The 20,627-nt window shown below is 35.3% G+C and overlaps 1 protein-coding gene across 1 annotated transcript in view; it reads left to right on the top strand.

Annotated features, from left to right (window-relative positions):
* LOC128031468 (tyrosine-protein kinase receptor) overlaps positions 1 to 20,627 on the top strand; it is a 52,441-nt gene that overhangs the window by 14,942 nt on the left and 16,872 nt on the right. The window contains exons 2-15 of the mRNA XM_052619743.1: positions 2,594 to 2,683; positions 4,479 to 4,616; positions 4,738 to 4,963; positions 6,765 to 6,904; positions 7,089 to 7,229; positions 9,429 to 9,578; positions 10,960 to 11,060; positions 11,496 to 11,656; positions 12,762 to 12,856; positions 17,527 to 17,607; positions 17,891 to 18,065; positions 19,273 to 19,423; positions 19,500 to 19,631; positions 19,912 to 20,068. Of these exons, the coding sequence (XP_052475703.1) occupies positions 2,594 to 2,683; positions 4,479 to 4,616; positions 4,738 to 4,963; positions 6,765 to 6,904; positions 7,089 to 7,229; positions 9,429 to 9,578; positions 10,960 to 11,060; positions 11,496 to 11,656; positions 12,762 to 12,856; positions 17,527 to 17,607; positions 17,891 to 18,065; positions 19,273 to 19,423; positions 19,500 to 19,631; positions 19,912 to 20,068 (1,938 nt within the window). The remainder of the gene's footprint in view (positions 1 to 2,593; positions 2,684 to 4,478; positions 4,617 to 4,737; positions 4,964 to 6,764; positions 6,905 to 7,088; positions 7,230 to 9,428; positions 9,579 to 10,959; positions 11,061 to 11,495; positions 11,657 to 12,761; positions 12,857 to 17,526; positions 17,608 to 17,890; positions 18,066 to 19,272; positions 19,424 to 19,499; positions 19,632 to 19,911; positions 20,069 to 20,627) is intronic.

Below are 20,627 nucleotides of genomic sequence, written 5' to 3' on the forward strand. Positions count from 1 at the left end.
ATAGTCTGGTTTGATGTTTTTGGAACCCGGGCGGTAAAGTCAAAATGACCCACTGAGCCTGCCTAGAGTTGAGTCTTTTAGCGGTTCTATTATATTCTAAGTTCTTGTGATTGGTCCATACAGTAAAAATGGTACCGTCTTCTAACCAATGTCACCATTCCTCCAGCGCTAACTTGACTGCCAACAACTCTGTTACCAATGTCATAGTTACATTCAGCAGGTGATAAATGATGAGAAAAAACGTGCAGGGATGCATCTTGTCATCTACGGAAGAACGCTGGGAAAGTACCGGTCCTACCCCCACCTCTGACGCGTCGAACTAACGCGATGGATCAGGGGCAATGAGGATGGGAGCCGAAACGAACCAACTCTTAAGTTTGGCAAATACAGCCTCAGCTGTATCAGACCACCTGAACGTCATTTTCGGGGAGGTCAGGGCGGTCAGAGACGCGGCTAGTTGGCTGTAGTTGCGAATGAAACGACGATAGAAATTGGCGAATCCCAGAAACCTCTGTAGGGCCTTACGGGAATCTGGACTTGGCCAATCGATCACTGCCCTAATCTTGTCAGGATCCATACGCACTCCCTCAGAAGAGACGATGTACCCTAGGAAAGGAACAGACTGTGCATGAAAAACGCATTTCTCCACCTAGACAAAAAGCCCATTCTCTAGTAACCTCTGGAGCACTCGTCTGACATGCTGAACATGATCCTGAAGATAAGATGAAAAGATCAATATGTCATCCAGGTAAACATATGAACTGGTCAACCAGATCTCTCAGCACGTCATTGATGAGTGCTTGGAAGACCGCTAGAGAGTAGGACAGCCCGTAGGGCATGACCAAGTATTCAAAGTGCCCCCTAGGGGTATTAGACACGGTCTTCCATTCATCGCCCTCCCTTATACAGACCAAATGATAAGCATTAAGTCAATCCAATTTTGTGAAAATGGATGCTCCCTGTAACCATTCGAATTCTGAAGAACATCAATGGCAAAGGATAAGTATTCTTTACCGTGATGTTGTTCAGACCCAGGTAATTGATACATGGTCACAGAGATCCATCCTTCTTCCCCACAAAAAAAGGACTCCGCCCCCGCCGGAGATGGGGAAGGACGAATGAACTTGGATGCTAGGGAATCAGAAATGTATTTCTCCATAGCCTCCCTCTCTGGAACAGAAAGTGAATATAACTTGCACTTAGGTGGAGTCTTACCTGGTACTAAGTCTATGACACAGTCGTAAGGACAATGTGGAGGTAGAGAAGCAGCCCAGGACTTACTGAACACTTCCCTTAGGTCCTAGTACTCCTCGGGCACGTTAGACAAATTCGCTGCATCTTCCTGGAACATAGAAACAGGCACAGATGAACAAGCAGACACAAGACAAGACTTATGACAAGGCATTCTCCAAGCAGACACGGCATTATGAAACCAATCGATACTGGGATCGTTTAGAGTGAGCCAGGGGTGTCCAAGAACTACGGGTGCCGGTGGTGAGTCCATGAGGAGGAAAGTAATGTTCTCGGAGTGGCTGCCAGAGGTGATGAGGGTTACAGGTACGATAATATGGGAAATGAAACGGAGTTGCTGTCCATTTAGCACATAAACAGAAATCTTGTGAGTAAGGGGAAACATGGAGATGTGGAGTTGTTGTGCCAGTTTATAATCCCAAAAATTTACTTCAGCCCCATAGTCTTGTGTTGTGTCGTGCATATGGGTTGCCCATCTTAGTCTTACCGGGAGGTTTGTAGATGAGGTCTTCTCGGTGGAAATGCCACATTTCTGATAGTGTGACTATGTATTCATCTGATGGATCTAGACCCTTTTTTGTGTCATTTACTGGATATTCATTTGCAGTCAAATTTATGAGGCTTGTCCATAATGATCCCAGTTTTTTTTCCCAGAATTTTTTTTCCTGGAATGTGCTACTGTCTGCAAAAAGAAACACTGATATTTTATTATTTTTGGTAAGTGCTGTTATAATAAATGACATCACTTGAAATGTGGTCCACCTCAGTCAGTCACAATCCAGTGTTCATCCAAAACAGCTCTGTTGTCTTAGGAGGGCAAATTTAACAGACTAAATAAGATCCCATGGTGCTATGCAAAACAAGAAGTTGTGTATAACACAACATGAACATATATCTACTATTAATGTGTATTGCTAAATGTTTAATTTAATTTATTTATTTTACACATAAGTATAGCCATGGGTGCTGATGATGAATGTTAGCTGATAACACTAATGTTTTCTGATTGTTAGAACACTTAGCACTGCATTCAGCTGTTCTAAATAAATGCTTCATTGATAATACACAAAAACTGTGCATAAAATCGCCTTTAGGCAAACCACTATGCAGATCATAAAATGTCATGAAGCTTCCTGGGTCATTTTTGGCTGTGAGCATAGAGATAATCTAATCAAAATCAATGGTCTTCAGTCAAAGATGTTGGTTCTTTCATCTCAAGGATTCATTTGAAGCCACTGTTCTTAAAACGGACTGGTCGTATTATTAATTAAATCATGTCAGAAGAGAACAAGGACTTTCTCTGATGATGCGTTTGACCTTTATTTTTCTTGTCTTTCCTCAGTTGTCAGGAGCAGTTGTGCTCTGTTGGAAAGAGCAGAAGATCCAGCACATCCAAATCCTCTTGACTCCAGTCCAGTAGAAGACAGTGAACGTAAAACACAGATTATTTGTTTGTTCCCTATTCCTTCAACAGTTGGTTTCTTTCTTTTTGTTTCATTCTATTTTTTTTTTCCTAAATGGAGTTTGTCATTGCCAGTCACAACACTGAACAGAGAAGAAGCATTATTCTGGTTAAATAGTTCACCCGGGGCACTTCCTGTTGGGATTTTTCAGCTGAATGTCAAAGGGGCTTTGTGGTTTCCCTCATTGCGGTCTCTCTTCATCATAGCGTTAAATGATTCCTAAGACAACTTTCCTGTGTTCTTCCACTGGAATGCCTGATGGCAAACAGAAAGTCCTCATGATATTACTTCTCTTGTCCAAACTGACATACCCTTGTCCTCATTATTTCTTTTTTTTTTTTTTTTTATAAAGTTTTGCATTTTTGGATGTACTTTAGATGAATGGGGAGTAAAAAACAGTTTAATAACATTTAATTACATTAAATTAATTACAGACCATTTCACTGTGATCCTACCACTGAAACCAATTTCTTTCTGAATCTGTTTATAAACAAATTAGTTTTTTTTTTGCCCATTTTAATTACTGACATATAATATTTGAAAGGGTAGTTTTAGGGAATTTAGTCTCTCTCTCTCTCTCACTCAAACACACACACACACACACACACACACACACATGTATATATACTGTACATACACAATATAATACCCTACAATACTTCTTTTAATCAGCAAGGATAAATTAAATTGGCCTATAGTAACATTAATAATGCATCCAACTAACTTAATAATATTATCTTAATAATATCAACATGATTGATATTTACATATATATGTCACATAAATTTAGTAACTATGTACTTTATGCACAATGTAGCTAAATAATGTAATAATTATATTCCATCTAGTCTAGTCTTTCTGCAAAAAAGTTTTGTTTTGTTTCCATATAGTCTTTTTCAGTATTTTTTATTTTTTTAAGTTAGACCAGAAATGCGTGTGTGTTTCTGATATATATGTTATTCTAACTTTAGAGTTCCACATATTCAGACTTTTGAATCTTTTCTCTATTTTGATTAGTACATCTATTACAGCTGGTCCTTCATTTAACCTTGTTAACATTAGATAATGCATAAGGCATTATTAAGTTATGTATTAAGTTAATATCAACTTCTGTATGAACTATTTTCTATTTGTTTATGTATTATGTTGAATATAATGTTCAAAATATACAAAGCAAAAAACTTTTCAGGAAACATGCCTTAAAGGGATACTCCACCCAAAATGAAAATTTTGTCATTAATCACTTACCCCCATGTCGTTCCAAAGCCATAAAAGCTTTGTTCGTCATCGGAACACAATTTAAGATATTTTGATTGAAAACCGGGAGCCTTGTGACTGTCCCATAGATCAAGTAAAATACAATGTTAAAGTCCAGGAAAGTATGAAAAGTATCGTAAGAATTGTCCATCTGCCATCAGTGGTTCAACCGTAACTTTATGAAGCGACGAGAATTCTTTTAGTACGCGAAGAACACAAAAATAATGACTTTATTCAACAATTTATTTCCTCTGTCCTCTGCATCACTGTAGCGCCATTTTGGAGAATATGAGCTGAACGCAACTGCGTACATTCTTCTGTGTCAGCCGCGACACAAGGATATGTTTTCTACGTGAATTCATGCTTTGATTTGAAAGAAAACAGTGCATCCTTGTGTCATGGCCGACACAGAATAGCGTACAGTTTGCTTTCAGCAGGTGTTTATTGTGCCACTGCCGTTTGAGTCCCTTTAAACTCCTAATATACTTATACTTCATTCATCCTCAGTTTCCTTCTGTGATTTTGAATCTCCATGTTCTTGGACGTTATCCAATCACAGCGCTGGAGGCGACTGGCATGTCACATCACCACAGCAACATCTGTGTGACCAACCAATGAAAGATTACTCCACTGGAAAATGTGAAGGTATGATTAATAACTTTCACTCAATTCAGATCAAACAATAACTGGTGGACCTTTTTTTTCAATTAATCAATTGTCTGTATAATAATTGGCAGTTCAGTAAGAGCTTTCTTTCTTTCAACAGGTCATTTTCTGTTACTAAAGCCCACGTTAACTAATTTTGCTGCTGGCAGATGTAGTTTCCACATGACCAGTCCTGTAGTGCACAGCAGTGGGCCACTTTGTCATCTTCGTCTCGCTCGTTTCCAACCGGAACCACATACAGGAAACATATCTGCCTTTGTGAAACTCACTGACCACTCCGTTATCAAACCTATAGCCCTTATAGTCAAAGACCAAGGAACTGACAGGTGAGACAGAGCTTCAGTTCTTCAACAATACATTCGATGAATTGCCTCAAACTTCAAGCAATTCGAAAATTACAGAAATGGAAAGTCACAACAGTTACAGGTTTTTTTTTTTTTTTTTACTTCTCACCAATGTTGCATTTATTTAATCAATAATACAGTAGGAACAGTAATATTGTGAAATATTATTACAAATTAAAATAACTGTTTTCTATTGGAATATACATATATAATATATATTTATTTCTGTAATTGCAAAGCTGGATATTCAGCAGTCATTACTCCATTCTTCAGTGTCACTTGATTTGGAGCTCAAGAAACATTTCTTATCATCAGCAATGTTGTTATGCAATATTTACATTTACATTTACAATAAGTTTTCCTTGATTAATTAATTGATGAATAGAAAGCTCAAAAGAACTATATTTATTTGAAATATTTTTTTTAACAACATGCAAGTCTTTACTGTCATTTCTGATCGATTTAATGCACTCTTTCCTTGCTGAACATAAGTATTAATTTCTTTAAAAACAAATCTGAACCCAAATTTACGTGTGTGTGTGTGTGTGTGTGTGTGTGTGTGTGTATATATATATATATATATATATATATATATATATATATATATATATGTAGGTGCATGTATGAAAACTGATTGTAGTTCACAAGTATGAAAAAGTATTGTTTAAACCTTTCCATCTATGAACTCGAAGCTTATTGGGATTTCACAAAATTATCTTTAAAACACAGCATCCTGAAAAAGGGATGTTTCTTTAATGTTGAGTATATATATGCTTGTGTGAGTGTGTGTGTGTGTGTGTGTGTGTGTGTGTTCATATCATACAGCAATATCTAAATATAATGGTGATCTCATAACAGATCTGAATGTAATTTTCAGTGGCAATTTTGAAAATAAATAAAAGAGCAATGACATATGCACTTTATTTTCACACAGAAGAGTATAAAGCAGCATTCTGTACCCACAAGAAACAAATGCCAACCAAAAGTCTTTTGTTATGGAGATGTAGTTGGTATTGATTTTCTTATGCTGGGCACGCACATCACGTAGAAGATGGATGAAAGCATTTCGTTTCTAAAAGTAGAACCTGATGTTTCATTTGGCGTAATTGGTTCTGACAGAGAGCTAGGAATAGATGGTGATGCAATGCAATTTGGAACAAGCCAGGACGATCATGACGTAGCTAATATACTTTCTGCATTTGGCTATATGGATCTGGGCCTAATTGGCATATGATATAAATTAGTCATATCCTTATACCTTTCATCTCAGAGATGTTGTTTAGTACAGAATGCATTATATTTCTGCTGTACTTAATTCCCTTTTCCATCTAATGAAGCATACTCACATCTACAGTACCTGAGAGATTCATGTGTATTTATTTTTATGACGTACTGTAAGATGAGTTCCACAAAGTTAGCTTCTCTCTTCTAGTTATTAAGCTTGTTGTTCAAACACCACTAAATTGATCTGTAGATGTACTCTAATTGGCAATGTGAAGAAAGAATGAAACTAAGACAAACTGTACAAATGTTCTGGAAAAATGCAAGCACAATGTTGCGACCTTGAGACACTGTGACACATGGAATCAAATATATGCTATATTCTAGTATATGCTTTTGAACATAGCCTTGCTTTTCCATTAAATGTGTGATTGACATAATAGAGTATGCTTTACCAGATGTACAGATGATTTTGACCTTATGCATCCACTATATGTTGAATCCTTTGGGTTGATCTAAAATTGAAATGTTTGTTAAAAGCGCTTCATTTTGTGTGTCCCAGGCCGCAGTGGGAGGTGCTGGAGGCTGTGATTGGCCAGTTAAATGAGCCTTTCCAGGTGACAGTGCAGTACTCTTCCTGCAGCAGCCACGAAGTGGGATTTCTGGCATTTGATTCCCTGGAGCTGAAGGATTGTGTCATGGGTAACAGCTTATGAAGTTTTCTCAAACCTGTTTTGAGGTTACTGTATGTGTTACTTGAATCTGTAGAGCATTTCTATTATATCACTATTTTTATTTAATATTCTATATTGAATTGTTTTAATGAATGCTATCTTTATGTGGCACATTTGAACAAATCTTTATGGTTTTCTGCGTCTTTCTGCAGTTGATGATTATTTGGATTTGGGTTCAGACTGTGAGAAATACTCATCACTTCACTGTCATTCTGGAGGCTGCATTGAGAAGCGAAGAGTGTGTGATTTTCATACCGACTGTCCACAAGGGGAAGATGAGGGCTTAATATGCAGTGAGTAAAATAAAAGATTTTAAATATTTTATAAGCCATGAAGATGCGTGGTTTCTGTTTGTCAGTCTGTCAGTAATTGTGAGCTCCCCACACTCAACATTTTAATGCAAGCACTGTTGCGCACATCAGAACATTTAGTTTGTGTGGAGCTCTTTAGTCTTAAAAAAAAGACATTCTTTATTCATGTTTTGGTTATTTTTAAATGTAGAGAATGGGCTACATCTCACCAATCCATTTATTCATTTATGATAATCGAAACATTTCTTTGAAAGGCGGCCTTTAAGCTATAAATCTGTAGCATTTGCAAGGTCATTCTTTCCAATTTGCATTTCGGTGAGAGTGTTCAATTAACGAATGAGTAGCAGTGTGACAGGGTGATATAAGAGGGTGCCGCTGAGTAACTGGCTGGCTGTGTGTTACTCACATTAGCTGTATTAATTCTTAAGGCCAAGATAAATGTCTAATCCTTTCACTGGAGGCGTTGGATTAGCAAACCTGCTCTGTCAAAGTTTTTCACTGAGTAAAGAGCTGCATAAAGGCCCTTAAATGCATGAGTGTTTGCTTTCCTCTAGGAAAACTATTAGCATTTTTATTGATTTATTTAATCTCCATTAACATTTATACTATGCTTAGATGATTTATAATTATTGTCTGTGTGTGCGTGTGTGTGTGTGTGCATGTGTGCAAAGAACTTTGTAGATTGTGTTATTTGGCACACAGTACTTACAGTGTAATCCACAAAGACAAAAAAACAAAAAAAGGTGACAAACAGAGAAATCCAAATTTACAGGGAGTCTTTTAAAATGCATTAAAGATTCATCTGCTACACACATTGCATAAATATTCTGTTAATTATTCTGGAATTAACAAATGAACCCTAAAGGTTTGATTAGCCACTTGAAAAAAGCCAGTCACGTGACAATAAATAATTTAAACAGCAATAAACAGCATTTTATTTATCATTTACCATGTAATTAGATGTAATTCAGTTTATTTGTTTAGCACTTTTCATAATTCATTCTGTTATATATTGTTGTCATACCAAAAGTAATAATAATAAGAAAGGATTATTAATCTGCAATAATAATATTATAATTATGATTGTTGAAGTATCATCTGACCCTGAAGATTAGAAGATTAAAGTAATGGCTGCTGAAAATTCAGCTTTGCCATCACAAGTGAGGTTTCTTTTAAAAAAACATGTGTATATAATTAATATAAAATTTTTTATTATATTATATTATATTATACATATTTGCTTTAAAATAGTTGTAGTCACGAGTAATGCAGAAGTATGTGAACCCCCAGTGCGGCTACAAGAAAATTCTGGCCTTATTTCATCCCTTCCTCAACATGTGGAAACTTCTTTTGATATTAGGGTTTCATATGATAAATAACTCTGACAGCATCCTAATGAAGATGATCTAAGTAACTCCCACTAAGTTTAAGCTTGTTAATTACATCCATGACATTATAAAATCAGTCAGTCATAAATCAGTCATAAATCTGTCCTAGTCTATACCTAACATCCAGAAAGCATACTAGCAACCGTTAGCTAGATTCCTGTCATTAGCTGTCATTTTAGGTGAGAAATATTTAAAGTGCAAAGCTAATTTAGACACAGTTTGCCTCATGTTGATTCTTCTCAATTAAAACCATACATTGCAGACAGCAGTGAATATGTTATTTTTTCTCAGCTCTTGTTATTACAACCTAAAAATATTTTGTGCTCCATTAAAAATATTCTATGTGCCACTACACAACATGTTCACACAAGAGAAAAATGGTATTTCCAGTAAGAAATTTAATTGATTCTGGAAAACAATCTAGCTATCTTTGTTCCATATCAACATAACTGTGGTTTGTTTATTACTAGAAGTAAAAAAAGTTGGAATTATGAAATATTGGAAAAAAATAAAATAAAATAATTATTACTGTATCAGATTGTTGAAAAACGGACTTCGTCCTATTCAGCACCTTGACATAAAGCTGAAGTGAACAAACCGGAAAATCTAATTAAACCATCTTTGTTTATTTAGGCATCATGATAACTACATTTTAGTGGACGTAATGGATAAATTGAAGGAAGAAATGCAATATACGTATATCTGATAAGCTTTTAAAGCTCTGCTAATGTTTGTAGTATTTTGTGCATACAGATTTATCAGACATTTCATAAGTGTCTGAATGTCTTTGCAGACTCCTTACCCTTGGGCTCATACTGCTCATTTGAGTTGGGATCCTGTGGATGGTCAGTGGCTGATTCACAGTCCTCCTGGAGACTAGTTAGTGGACAGCAGCTGACTGAAGACACTGATCTACTGGGCACAACTCTACAAAACACTCAAGGTAAATGTGAAACAACATCTTCTTTCATTTATTTTATTGATTACCCATCAGAAGTACAGAGTTTCCATTCTCAGTGTTGAAATATTATTACATTTATTACATAATTATATAAACAAATAATTTGCCAACAGACATACTGTACACTACCATTTAAATAGTTGGGGTCAGTTAGATTTTTTTAAATAAACAAATAAATCTTTTTTTTTTTTTTATAAAGGAATTAAACTGTTTAAAAGTGACAGTAAAAATTGTATAATATTAAAACTATTTATATTTCTGTTGAAGATTAAAGTAATGGCTGCTGAAATTCAGTTTTGCCATTGCACAAATGAATAAAAAATGATATATTTCACAATATATCAGCTTTCTTTAAGAAACATTAAAATGTCTTACAGAGCCCGAATGGTAGTGCATAAATATGTTGAATTTACAAAATAAATGATTTGTGAATAGATATTAGTTCATATACAGAACACATTTTGTAAACATAAAATTATAAAAAATGTCAAGTAAAATGTAGAATTTGCTCTAAAGATTGCCTGCATAATGAAGTCTAAAATACAGAAACACTGTATATATAATACAAAGTCTGAAATTGTTCACCAATTATTAAGTGACTCACGTAATCCATTTCTAAATGGGCAGTCATGTGGGGACACTTGCTAATGTTGCTAATCAGGACCCCAACAGGAAGTAAGCATGTTATTACACAGATAGGTCACATCAAAATGTTTTACAGAACATAGAAAAATACATAAATAGCATAGATTTGTGCAAGCAGTTCGTTTATGAGAGATATTAGGTGATGTGGTTAAACTAATATGTGAATTTAAGTGCCTTGCTTTCCATGTTTGGTCATAGATTTTTTTTTTGGCAAAAATGTTTTATCCTTATCAGATTAATATAACAGCTTTGAGACAGGGACAAATAGGTGCCCTGTGTATATAAAAAGACTATCTTTTAACAATCCTTTTAGTTATGAATGTCACCAGTGAGATTTCTCATGACATGGGAATCCAAAAAATGTGAAGGAAAACAATTTTCATGACATGTTATTGGCACCTGTGATTTTAACATGATAGAAATGTTATCCTTGGAAGGAGTCTTTCCAGATTTACAGGCTGCAGGGGAACAGTGCTGTATATAGTGTGATGTATTTGTAGAATGATGCAAGACAAATCTCAAATCCACAGCACAGGTGTCCAAGTCCACTTTATGGCTGATTAGTTGTATTCCAACTCGCCAAAGTGAAATGTACCCTTTTAAAAAACTGCACTGTGTTAGGAGACTTTAAAAGCCTATTTTGAAGATGTTTTCCAGCTGTTTTTGTCTTGCAAGCATATCCGAGCACTTACCAAGTCCTGATCCTTTCTCGCCTCAGGGCACTTTCTTTTCCTAAAGGTCAGAGGTCGCAGTGAGGAAAGTGAGGTGTTGGTTCAAAGTCCAGCTCTCCCTTCGACTATATCCAATCAGGACTGTCAGGTAAGAGTTTATGTTGACAGTCAAAGACTAGGATTCTTTTAATAGTTTTTAATAGAAACCTTTTATCACATAATAAGTCTCTTTACTGTCCGTTTGATCAATTTAATGCATCCTTGCTGAAAGTATGAATTTCTTAAAAAAAAAAACACTTACTCTACCTTTTTGAGCAGAAGTGTATGTATGACTGTTCACATAAAATCATGGTTTTGCTATGTCACAATATTTGGATTCTGAGATTGCTTTATGGGCAGATTTCAAGTTAATTGTCTATGAAAAATGGGGACACATCTGTACAGCATATCTACAAATAGCTTACACAGAGTAACAACACATGCAGCCAAAGTTTCAACTTTACACTTGATTTTTCATGAATAAGATATTTTACGAGACATCTGGTCTTGCAGCAGACGCTCAACTGCTAATTTTTCTGTGCAGTTGCAGTTCTCTCTGTACCTATATGGGGACTTCAATGGAACGGTGCTCCTGTCAGTGCTGGAGAATGGAGTGTCAGCGTCTCCGCTGATTTGGGAGGGATCTGGACACTGGAAGGACGCCTGGCAAGAGATCACTCTGCCAGTTACTGAGATCTTAAAACGGTGAGATGATTAGATGGATGTGTAACTGTAAACAGACAGAAAAATACTTTTATTAATCCCCAAGAGGAAATTTAGTGTAAAGGAAGATGGGGTAAAACTTCCCCCTTACTATATATATCATGTATTTTTAACTGTAAAAATGTATGTAACGTACTTGGATATATTTAGCATGTACATGATTGTTTTTGGACTAAACATATAAAGAGACCATACCATTCTGTCCTAGTTCTGGGTTAAAAGAATCACCTTTCTGGATAAATAAACCATCAGGGGCATCTTATCTCAGCTGTTATATGATTTTCAAAGAGTTATAATTTAATCATTTAATTTTAAGGCTTTCTTTAGATTTGAAAATGGTGTATTGAAGTAAAATTCCTAAATCAAATATGTGACCCTGGAGCACAAAACCAGTCTGAAGTCGCTGGGGTATATTTGTAGCAATAGCCAAAAATACCTTGTATTGGTCAAAATTATTGAATTTTCTTTTTTATGACAAAAATCATTAGGATATTAAATAAAGATCATGTTCCATGAAGATATTTTGTAAATTTCCTACTGTAAATATATAAAAACCTAATTTTTGATTCGTAATATGCATTGCTAAGAACTTGATGATTGACTTCACTTGAGGTGATTTTCTCAATATTTCGATTTTTTTTGCATCTTCAGATTCCAGATTTTCAAATAGTTGTGTCTCAGCCAAATATTGTCCGATCCTAACAAACCATACATCAGTGGAAAGCTTATTTATTCAGCTTTTATATGCTATATAAATCTCAATTTTGAGAAATTTACCCTTATGACTGGTTTTGTGCTCCAGGGTCACATATGTTGATTACATTTTGCATTTTGACTATTTATTTACAAACAAAATTTCGTGTGGGAACTGCAAAGGGGTTTATGAGTTGAGGATAATATAAAATTATTCATAAAAATAATTTATTATGGGCAACTTACACAGAAGAACTTCTTACCCTGCTTAGAGTGGAATTGTTGAACTGTATTTGAGTTATTTTATTTCATTAAATGTCTACATTTACATAAACAAATCTGATTTCACCTTTGCTCTTATTCTAAAATAATTGATAATTTGTTTTGAGCACAGCTTTCATCTTAAAGTGCAGGCCTTCTGGACTTCTGGATCTAAGGCAGACATTGCACTGGATGACATCTCATTAAGTGCAGCATGTTTTGACACAGGTAACCTTTAAGCCTCACACATGTACTGTACACATAAGTATGCACACAAACACTCATTTCTGGCAGAACAATGGTCCATTTGTTCATCTTTGGTACAAAAGTTTATGGACCACAGCACGGTTTTAAACTCAAGATTGCATCCAAGCATTCAATGGTAGGGCGTTTTCATAAAATCTTGTATTTAGTAAGACAGACGGAGAATTTAAGATGTGATGCACACATGATGTCTAACCGCTGTCTCCAGTTAGCAGTGCGAGATGGTTCTCATAACATGGTTGATATAGATTGTGCTTGATTTGTTTTGAAGGATGAGAGAAATGATAAGAGGACCTCCTATCTCGTAATCCGCAATTGTCGTAAAAATGCCAGCGATATACTTTCTGCTTTTCTAACTAGCATTTATAGACCTTCAGAATCAGGTTTCTTTCCGTGCCACGGTTGACCGCAGGAATTGATGAGCCTGTTAATTGACATTCTAGACTTGTGAAAGTCGAGATTTACTATCCTTCTTAACTTTATTTCCCATAATCTGTGATTTTGAGAAATTCCTGAGCCATCTGCTCACTAAATAGCATCTTAAGCTTTCTATTTAGTCCTCCTCTTGCTGTCATATTGTCTTTGTCATGGTCTGTGGTCATTCACCACCTTAAAATCTCATCCAATAAAAGCCATGGACTTTGGAGGGCTTGAATTCTCTCTTTACCCTAAATGTTATTTTTTGTTGATCTTTAGTTAATCTGAAATATATGAGAAATGATGAGCCTCTAAATGTTTGAAAATGTAAGCACTCTGGCTTAGTAGGTTTGTATGTAATGCCATTATGAATCTGGTTTAGGATATTTCCTGCTCTCTTCTCATCAAGGATCAGTTTAGACCAGGAGGAATGTCCATGCTGGTCCAGGCTGTTTTATCCTGGTTTGTGCTGGCTTAGTGGCTATCTAGTTCTGTCTGACTGATAGACTAGCATAGCCATGTTGTTCACCAGCAAAAATTGTCAATCAACTAGCATTATTGTACTAGTGGAAATAGTTGCCCAGGTAAAAAGAGGAGTACTCTTAAATCTATTTAGGTATCAAAAATGTACTTGAAATTCAGAAGTATACTAGAAGTAATTTGGTAATACATATATGCTTATATGGCTTTTACTTGTTTGTACTTGTAAAAGAATACTAGGCTGTTTTGTAATTCAATTCAAAGACATTTTACTTCACTTTTAAATAGGGTACATAGCATAATATATTAGGCTACTACTGAACTGTATTTTCCGCAAGCATTTCATCATCATTTGAAGTGCATCATAAATAATTTTTCCAAATATATGCTTAATATAACTATTTACTTAACCGTTTATGTACCTAAATTCAAACAAGCTCAACCCACCTCGTGATGCACAAAAACAAAACCTTGTTGCCTTTGTAGAAGCTCAGGTGTGCATGTGTGACACGTGTTACAAAACATGATTGGTTCTCGACAGATTTCACTAAAATACAGCAGTTCTTGTTTTGAAGAAGAACGTAAGATTTAAAGGGTTTGGAACAACAAGGTGAGTACTTGATTATGGAATATATATATATATATATATATATATATATATATATATATACATATATACACACACACTCATTTTTAATTTTTTTTGGTAAACTGTTACATTAAATGGAATATTCATTGTTATAACTTTATTTTCCCAGCTTCTTAAAACGTCTATATGTGTAGATTTGGAACCACGTGATTTTGTGACTCTAGTAAGTATTTTATTTCTGCTACTTGTCATTGCCAGTAGAAAGTTTTTTTTAAGTGCAGTAGCTACATTCAACCAACATTGACCAATCAGAACCAAGTCCAATCACACTATTGTATGCTGTTGAGACAGTAACATGTTTTCAGCCGAAATCACCCCAGCTTTGCTTTATTTTATCTTCCTGACTAGAAAACCAGGTCAGCTCCTGCCAAACCCCTTATAGAAGAAGAAAGCCGTCATATGTTTACAGCTGTGACACTTATCAGGATCAACTAAACGCTGGATCTTCAAAAGTTTGTGAAATATTTGCATAGCATCATAGAATCTTTAAAATAAGTCCATTTCACTGTGTTATTGTGGGGACATTTCCATGCCCCAAACGAAACATGATTGGTTGCTTTACCTGTCAGTCATATGGCCTCTTGGGCGGGCCTTGCCATTCAAAAGCAGCCATGGTTCCCAGTCCTTCTGCCGTCTATCATAAGCTCTGGCTAAGCGAGACTAATGGTTGCTTAAAGTCTAGGTATTGGCATAAAAACATTGTCCAATGTATTGGCAGAAAGAATAATTTTATATACACAATTAACATGTTTTTAATTAAAATTACATTGTGTATTTTTTCCCCTCAGTTTGTAATTGTAGCAATTTTAATGAAGTAAATATTAAATATTAACAAGTATTTCATTGTGAAATATTAGTTCAAATTTGTTGTTTTTGGATCATCTGCTGTTGCATTAGAAATCAGATCAGAGAGACGAGCAATTAAAAGAGTGGTGTGTATTATTCTCATATTAATGAATCTCACAGGTTTCATTCTGACATTTGGGGCTCTAAGTGTTATACTAACTTTGGATTCAGGACCTCTGTTGTAGAGATGTTGGGTCTCTTCTAACCTAATGTTCAATGTAACAGAGAGTGCTGTATGGTGACGACTGACGAGGATTAAAAATTAACACTCATGTCAAGCTTGATGAGGATAAAGTCTAACATAGAACGGTCAAAGAAATTATAATGCTTATCTATGCAAATTATAATAAATATAGTATTCAACAACTCTACTCAGAACCACTGATTAATTATTTCCCTTTTACAGACCCTGTAATGAAGCAGTTTTCAAATATCACAGAGTCTGAATTGCAAGCCCTCCGATGCTCAGTTTCTTTGTTTGATTGAGCCATTTGCAGGCTTAACTTTTTGTAAAAAAAAAAAAAATCTTTATTGATTTTCAGTAACTGCTTAATGCATGTTTGAACAGAAAATTGCATTATGCATATTTATTCAGTAATGGAATATTCAATGAGTACTTTCCACTAATACAGGTATAACAGAAATGTTCTACAAATTGATTAAAGTTGTTCTGTTATAGCATTTCACTTATCTTTAATTTAATTTAAACTTATTAGAATTATTTTGGTCAAGAGTTTGTATACTGTATGCTCTGCTGTATGTTTTAAATGTACTCAAGGAATGTATTGCTGTAATGTACACGGGATATAGTACATTAAACTACATTATAGTACATGAAAGTGTGTGTTTGTGTCATTTAAATTGAGTGATTTTTGTACTTTTTAATATACCATGTTAGAAATCTGAAAAATTGCTTTATTACAAACGAATAGTGTAATGGTAGTGCATTTCTAATGAGCTGAAATGCTATTGAAAATGTTCTAGAAGCACATTAACGTGAAGCTTAATATTCTAACAGTAGTTCAAAAAGTATAAAAGTGTTTTTTAATAATGCAAAGAAATACAATTAAATGCACTAAAGATACTTTAAGTGATTCCATTTATACAACTAAAACATTTTTAATATATTCCAATTAGCTTAAAGTTTATCTTAAGCATATCTTAAAGTGCACTTAACAAACTTAAAGTTGTTCCAAAACAACACATTTATTATGCACTTAGTATAGTGGGTATAAAAAAATATAAAAAGTGCATCGATATTAGTACAGCTGAAGTGTATTTCTTTTTTTACCTGGGTGACCAAGGATGTCTTGCTAGTTAAAGGGTTACTCCACCCCAAAACTTTGTTATTAATCACTTACCCCCCATGTAGTTTTAAACCCATAAAAGCTTCGTTCATCTTCGGAACACAATTTAAAATATTTTGGAGGAAAATCGGTAAGCTTGAGACTGTCCCATAGACTGCCAAATAAATAACAGTGTCAAGGTCTAGGAAAGTATGAAAACATCTTCAGAATAGTCCATCTGATATCAATGATTCAACATGAAGCGATTAGAGTACTTTTTGTACACGAAGAAAACAAAAATAATGACTTTATTTAATAATTCCTTTCCTCTGTGTCTCTGTGTTTCTCAATTCTGAGCTGTACACAGATGGCGTACAGTCTTCTGTATCAGCCGCGCCACAGGGATATGTTTTTCTACGTGTATTTATGCTTTGGTTTGAAAGCAAACAACTCATCGGCATCTGCGTACAGCTCAGAATTGCCAAAATCGCGCTACGCTGATTTGGAGAAACACAGAGGAGAGGAATTGTTGAATAAAGTCGTTATTTTTGTTTTCTTTGTGTACCAAAAGTATTCTAGTCACTTCATAGCATTACGGTTGAATCATTGATATCAGATGGACTATTCTGACAATGCTTTTCATACTTTCCTGGACCTTGACACTGTTATTTATTTGGCAGTCTATGGGACAGTCTCAAGCTTACCAGTTTTTATCCAAAGTGTCTTAAATTGTGTTCTGAGTTTGGAACGACATGGTGGTAAGTGATTAATAACGAAATTCTCATTTTTGGGTGGAGTAACCCTTTCAGATGACTATTTGGGAAACCAGCATCTTATAAAATACTGCTCTTGACTACCTAAAATATAAGTAAAAAAAAATTACACAAAGATTAATTGATTCCAACATGTCGTTTTTGTTCTTCTATTTACTTGTTCTTTCACATCTGGTTTATTAGAACTAAATGAACTGCTTCTTGGACAAGGACTACCTCAAGATTTAGACTCCTTCAGTCCTCTCCCAGAACCCTCAGCATCAGGTACGGTTTCTGTCCTGCACATTTAAAAATACACTAGCGTTCGTAAGTTTACAGTTGGTAAGTTTGTAAAATAAATCTCTTATGATCACCATAGCTGCATTTGTTTGATCAAAAATACAGTAAAAACAGTAATATTGTCAAATATTATTACAATTTATTATTATTACAACTGTTTTCTATTTTAATATATTTTAAAATGCAGTTTATGACTGTGATGGCAAAATTGTAAGTTGTGAAAACATTAAAAAAATAAAAAATAAAATAAAAAATGTCTTATTTTCAGAGGTGTCCCAAATAACATGGTGGTTTACTTCCTGTGGAGCAAGCGGACCTCTAGGTCCGACTCAAGCCCAGTGTGACAGTGCCTACCGCAACAGCAATGTCAGTGTGGTGGTGGGGAAGGAGGGCCCTCTCAGGGGGGTTCAGATGTGGAACGTTCCAGCTACCAACATGTACAAGTAAGTTCAGAAGCTTTAAATAGTTCTGGTTTAGAGTCATTCAGTTGAAGATCATCCTATGCTTGCGACCAACATCCAAATTGCATACAATTCAAATAAATATGTGTCCTCCTATAAACTAGTTTCACTTTTTCAATGTAATCTTTGAAGTTTAAAAATCAGAGATTCTCCCTTCAAAATCCAGTTGCAAGATGCATGTTAATACCTGGTGTAAACAGTTGACTCTCATTTCTTTTTTATAAAGGCAGCGAGAGGCATGACTCACTGGCTGTAGGCACAGATAAATCTCTTCCTGTACTCTGCTTAAGCTGGCCCCTGTGTAGTCAAGCCTTTGAACTGATTTACAGTGATTATAAAGGCTAGTCATGGGAGCTCATTAAAAACAACTCCAAAACTGTCTGCGAAAGAAGGGCATGCAGAAGAGGAGATGCAGGAGACAGGAAAATATGACAGATAACTATCAGATGAACTTATAAAACACTATGTTGTGATACTGTTGCATTCAGGACGCCAGACTTAAATATAGAGATCTAACCCAGACAATCCCTCTTTCACAAACTGAATTATTTTATATTATATCCTTTTGTTTTGGTGCCCAAAGCACTGGCTGGCTTTAATAACAAAAAAAATTATATTTGTCTTGAGATAGGAAGTTTTATCTTTCTTAGTGATGTGGGGGAAGTAAAGTATTTCCTTTTACATTTTAGGATTAACTAAGGCTGAATATTCAGTATATAAAAATTACAGTATAATCACAGGCCTAATGGTGATCATTTTGGGCACATTTATGGCTTAATAGCTAAATATACTAACTGGTATATTAATATCAATTATAAAACTGTGTGATGATGACCAGGACCCTCCAGTATGTTGATCGCCTTGTGAGAGACCCCTTTTAAAAAAAAATAAGGCAGCTGTATTTTCATGTGTCAAGACCCATTAAATACTGTGTGAAATTAGTAATAATAAGCATGGTATAAAGATTTGTTGTTTCCAAATTAAATAATTTACTGTAATATTAACAGTGTACTAAAGTTAATGCAAATTACTGAAATATTATCTTGAATATATTTACTTAGTTTAAGAAAAAAAAACTATATATATTATTTCCTTTTTTATGGGTATTAGGACTTTGGGATAGCAGGTGTGCCTTCTGTTTGTTAATTCAGTGCATTGGGAATACTAAGGGAACATCCTAATTTTCTAGGATTTCAGCCTATGGAGCCGCAGGAGGCAAAGGAGCAAAAAACCATAACAAGCGCTCACATGGTGTCATCATCTCAGCTATCTTCCCGCTGGAGAAAGGTGACATACTCTACATCCTAATTGGACACCAAGGAGAAGATGCCTGTCCTGGAGTGAGTGAAGCAGGAAATCAGATATTTCTGTATAGATCTCGGTTTACATTTCTGTGTTTTCTTCTTATATCTACAGAGGAACCCCCTGACCCATGAAATCTGTCTTGGGGAGTCTTCTGTGATAGAGGATGGTTTTGACAGTGATGGTTCAGTCTTGAAGTTGGCAGGGGGCGGAGGTGGTGGTGGGGGAGCCACATACATTTATCAGGTAAGATCTTTCTTTTCTTCCCGTTTTATTGTCTCAGACACATCTGTAAAAACATCCATCACTGACTTGTGAGTCCCATTAAGGGGAGCCATGTGGACGGCAGTTGTCGCCTGATAATTCCTGTGCAGACGAGCATTTTTGAGACATCCTGAAATAATTTGGAGTTGTCCAAATTGCAACACAGATGGAAGTCAAGGCCTGTCTGGAATCACTGGAGGCTTTCTTTTTTACTTGAATGAAAAGTAACTCATGATGTTGTTTTCGGGATGCACGGGGGCAGATGGAGAACGGGGAACCAGTGCCTTTGTTGATTGCAGCAGGAGGAGGAGGAAAGGCCTACCTGGAGGACCCTGAAAGCAGCCTGGACCAGATTTTTCTGGAACAATATGAGAATGACACATCCGCCCCTGGTGTCAATGGCAAATCCGGAGCAGCAGGTATACTTCTAATGACAATAAAAATAATAAATAAAATTAATAATTATATATATATTAGGGATGCACGATAATATCGGCACAACATCGGTATCGGCCGATAAAAACTTAAAATGACCATCATCGGTATCAGCTGATATGAATATTTCTGCCGATGAGCCAAACCGATATTCTCCAAGTGAAATAATTGACCTGTTTTTCAGATGTGAATGTCTGTCTACATTTGTAAAATAATACATTTATGGTAGAATCAGTACAGAAGAGATACATGGATTTCTCTTCAGTAAAATTAAAGTTTAAACATATCAGGCGAAAAATTTGTATATAAATCGATATCGGTATCGGCATCGGCCAAAATTATTTTGAAAATATCGGCATATCGAATATCGGCCAAAATCCAATATCATGCATCCCTAATATATATATATATATATATATATATATATATATATATATATATTAGGGATGTGCAATATGACGATTTTTGAAATTACTTCTTTTGAACACTAACAGTTACTCTGTTAATAATAGCATTATTCTTGCAAATTCCAAGTGGAACCAC

Source organism: Carassius gibelio, chromosome A17 (genome assembly GCF_023724105.1).
Source record: "Carassius gibelio isolate Cgi1373 ecotype wild population from Czech Republic chromosome A17, carGib1.2-hapl.c, whole genome shotgun sequence".
NCBI lineage: Eukaryota > Metazoa > Chordata > Actinopteri > Cypriniformes > Cyprinidae > Carassius > Carassius gibelio.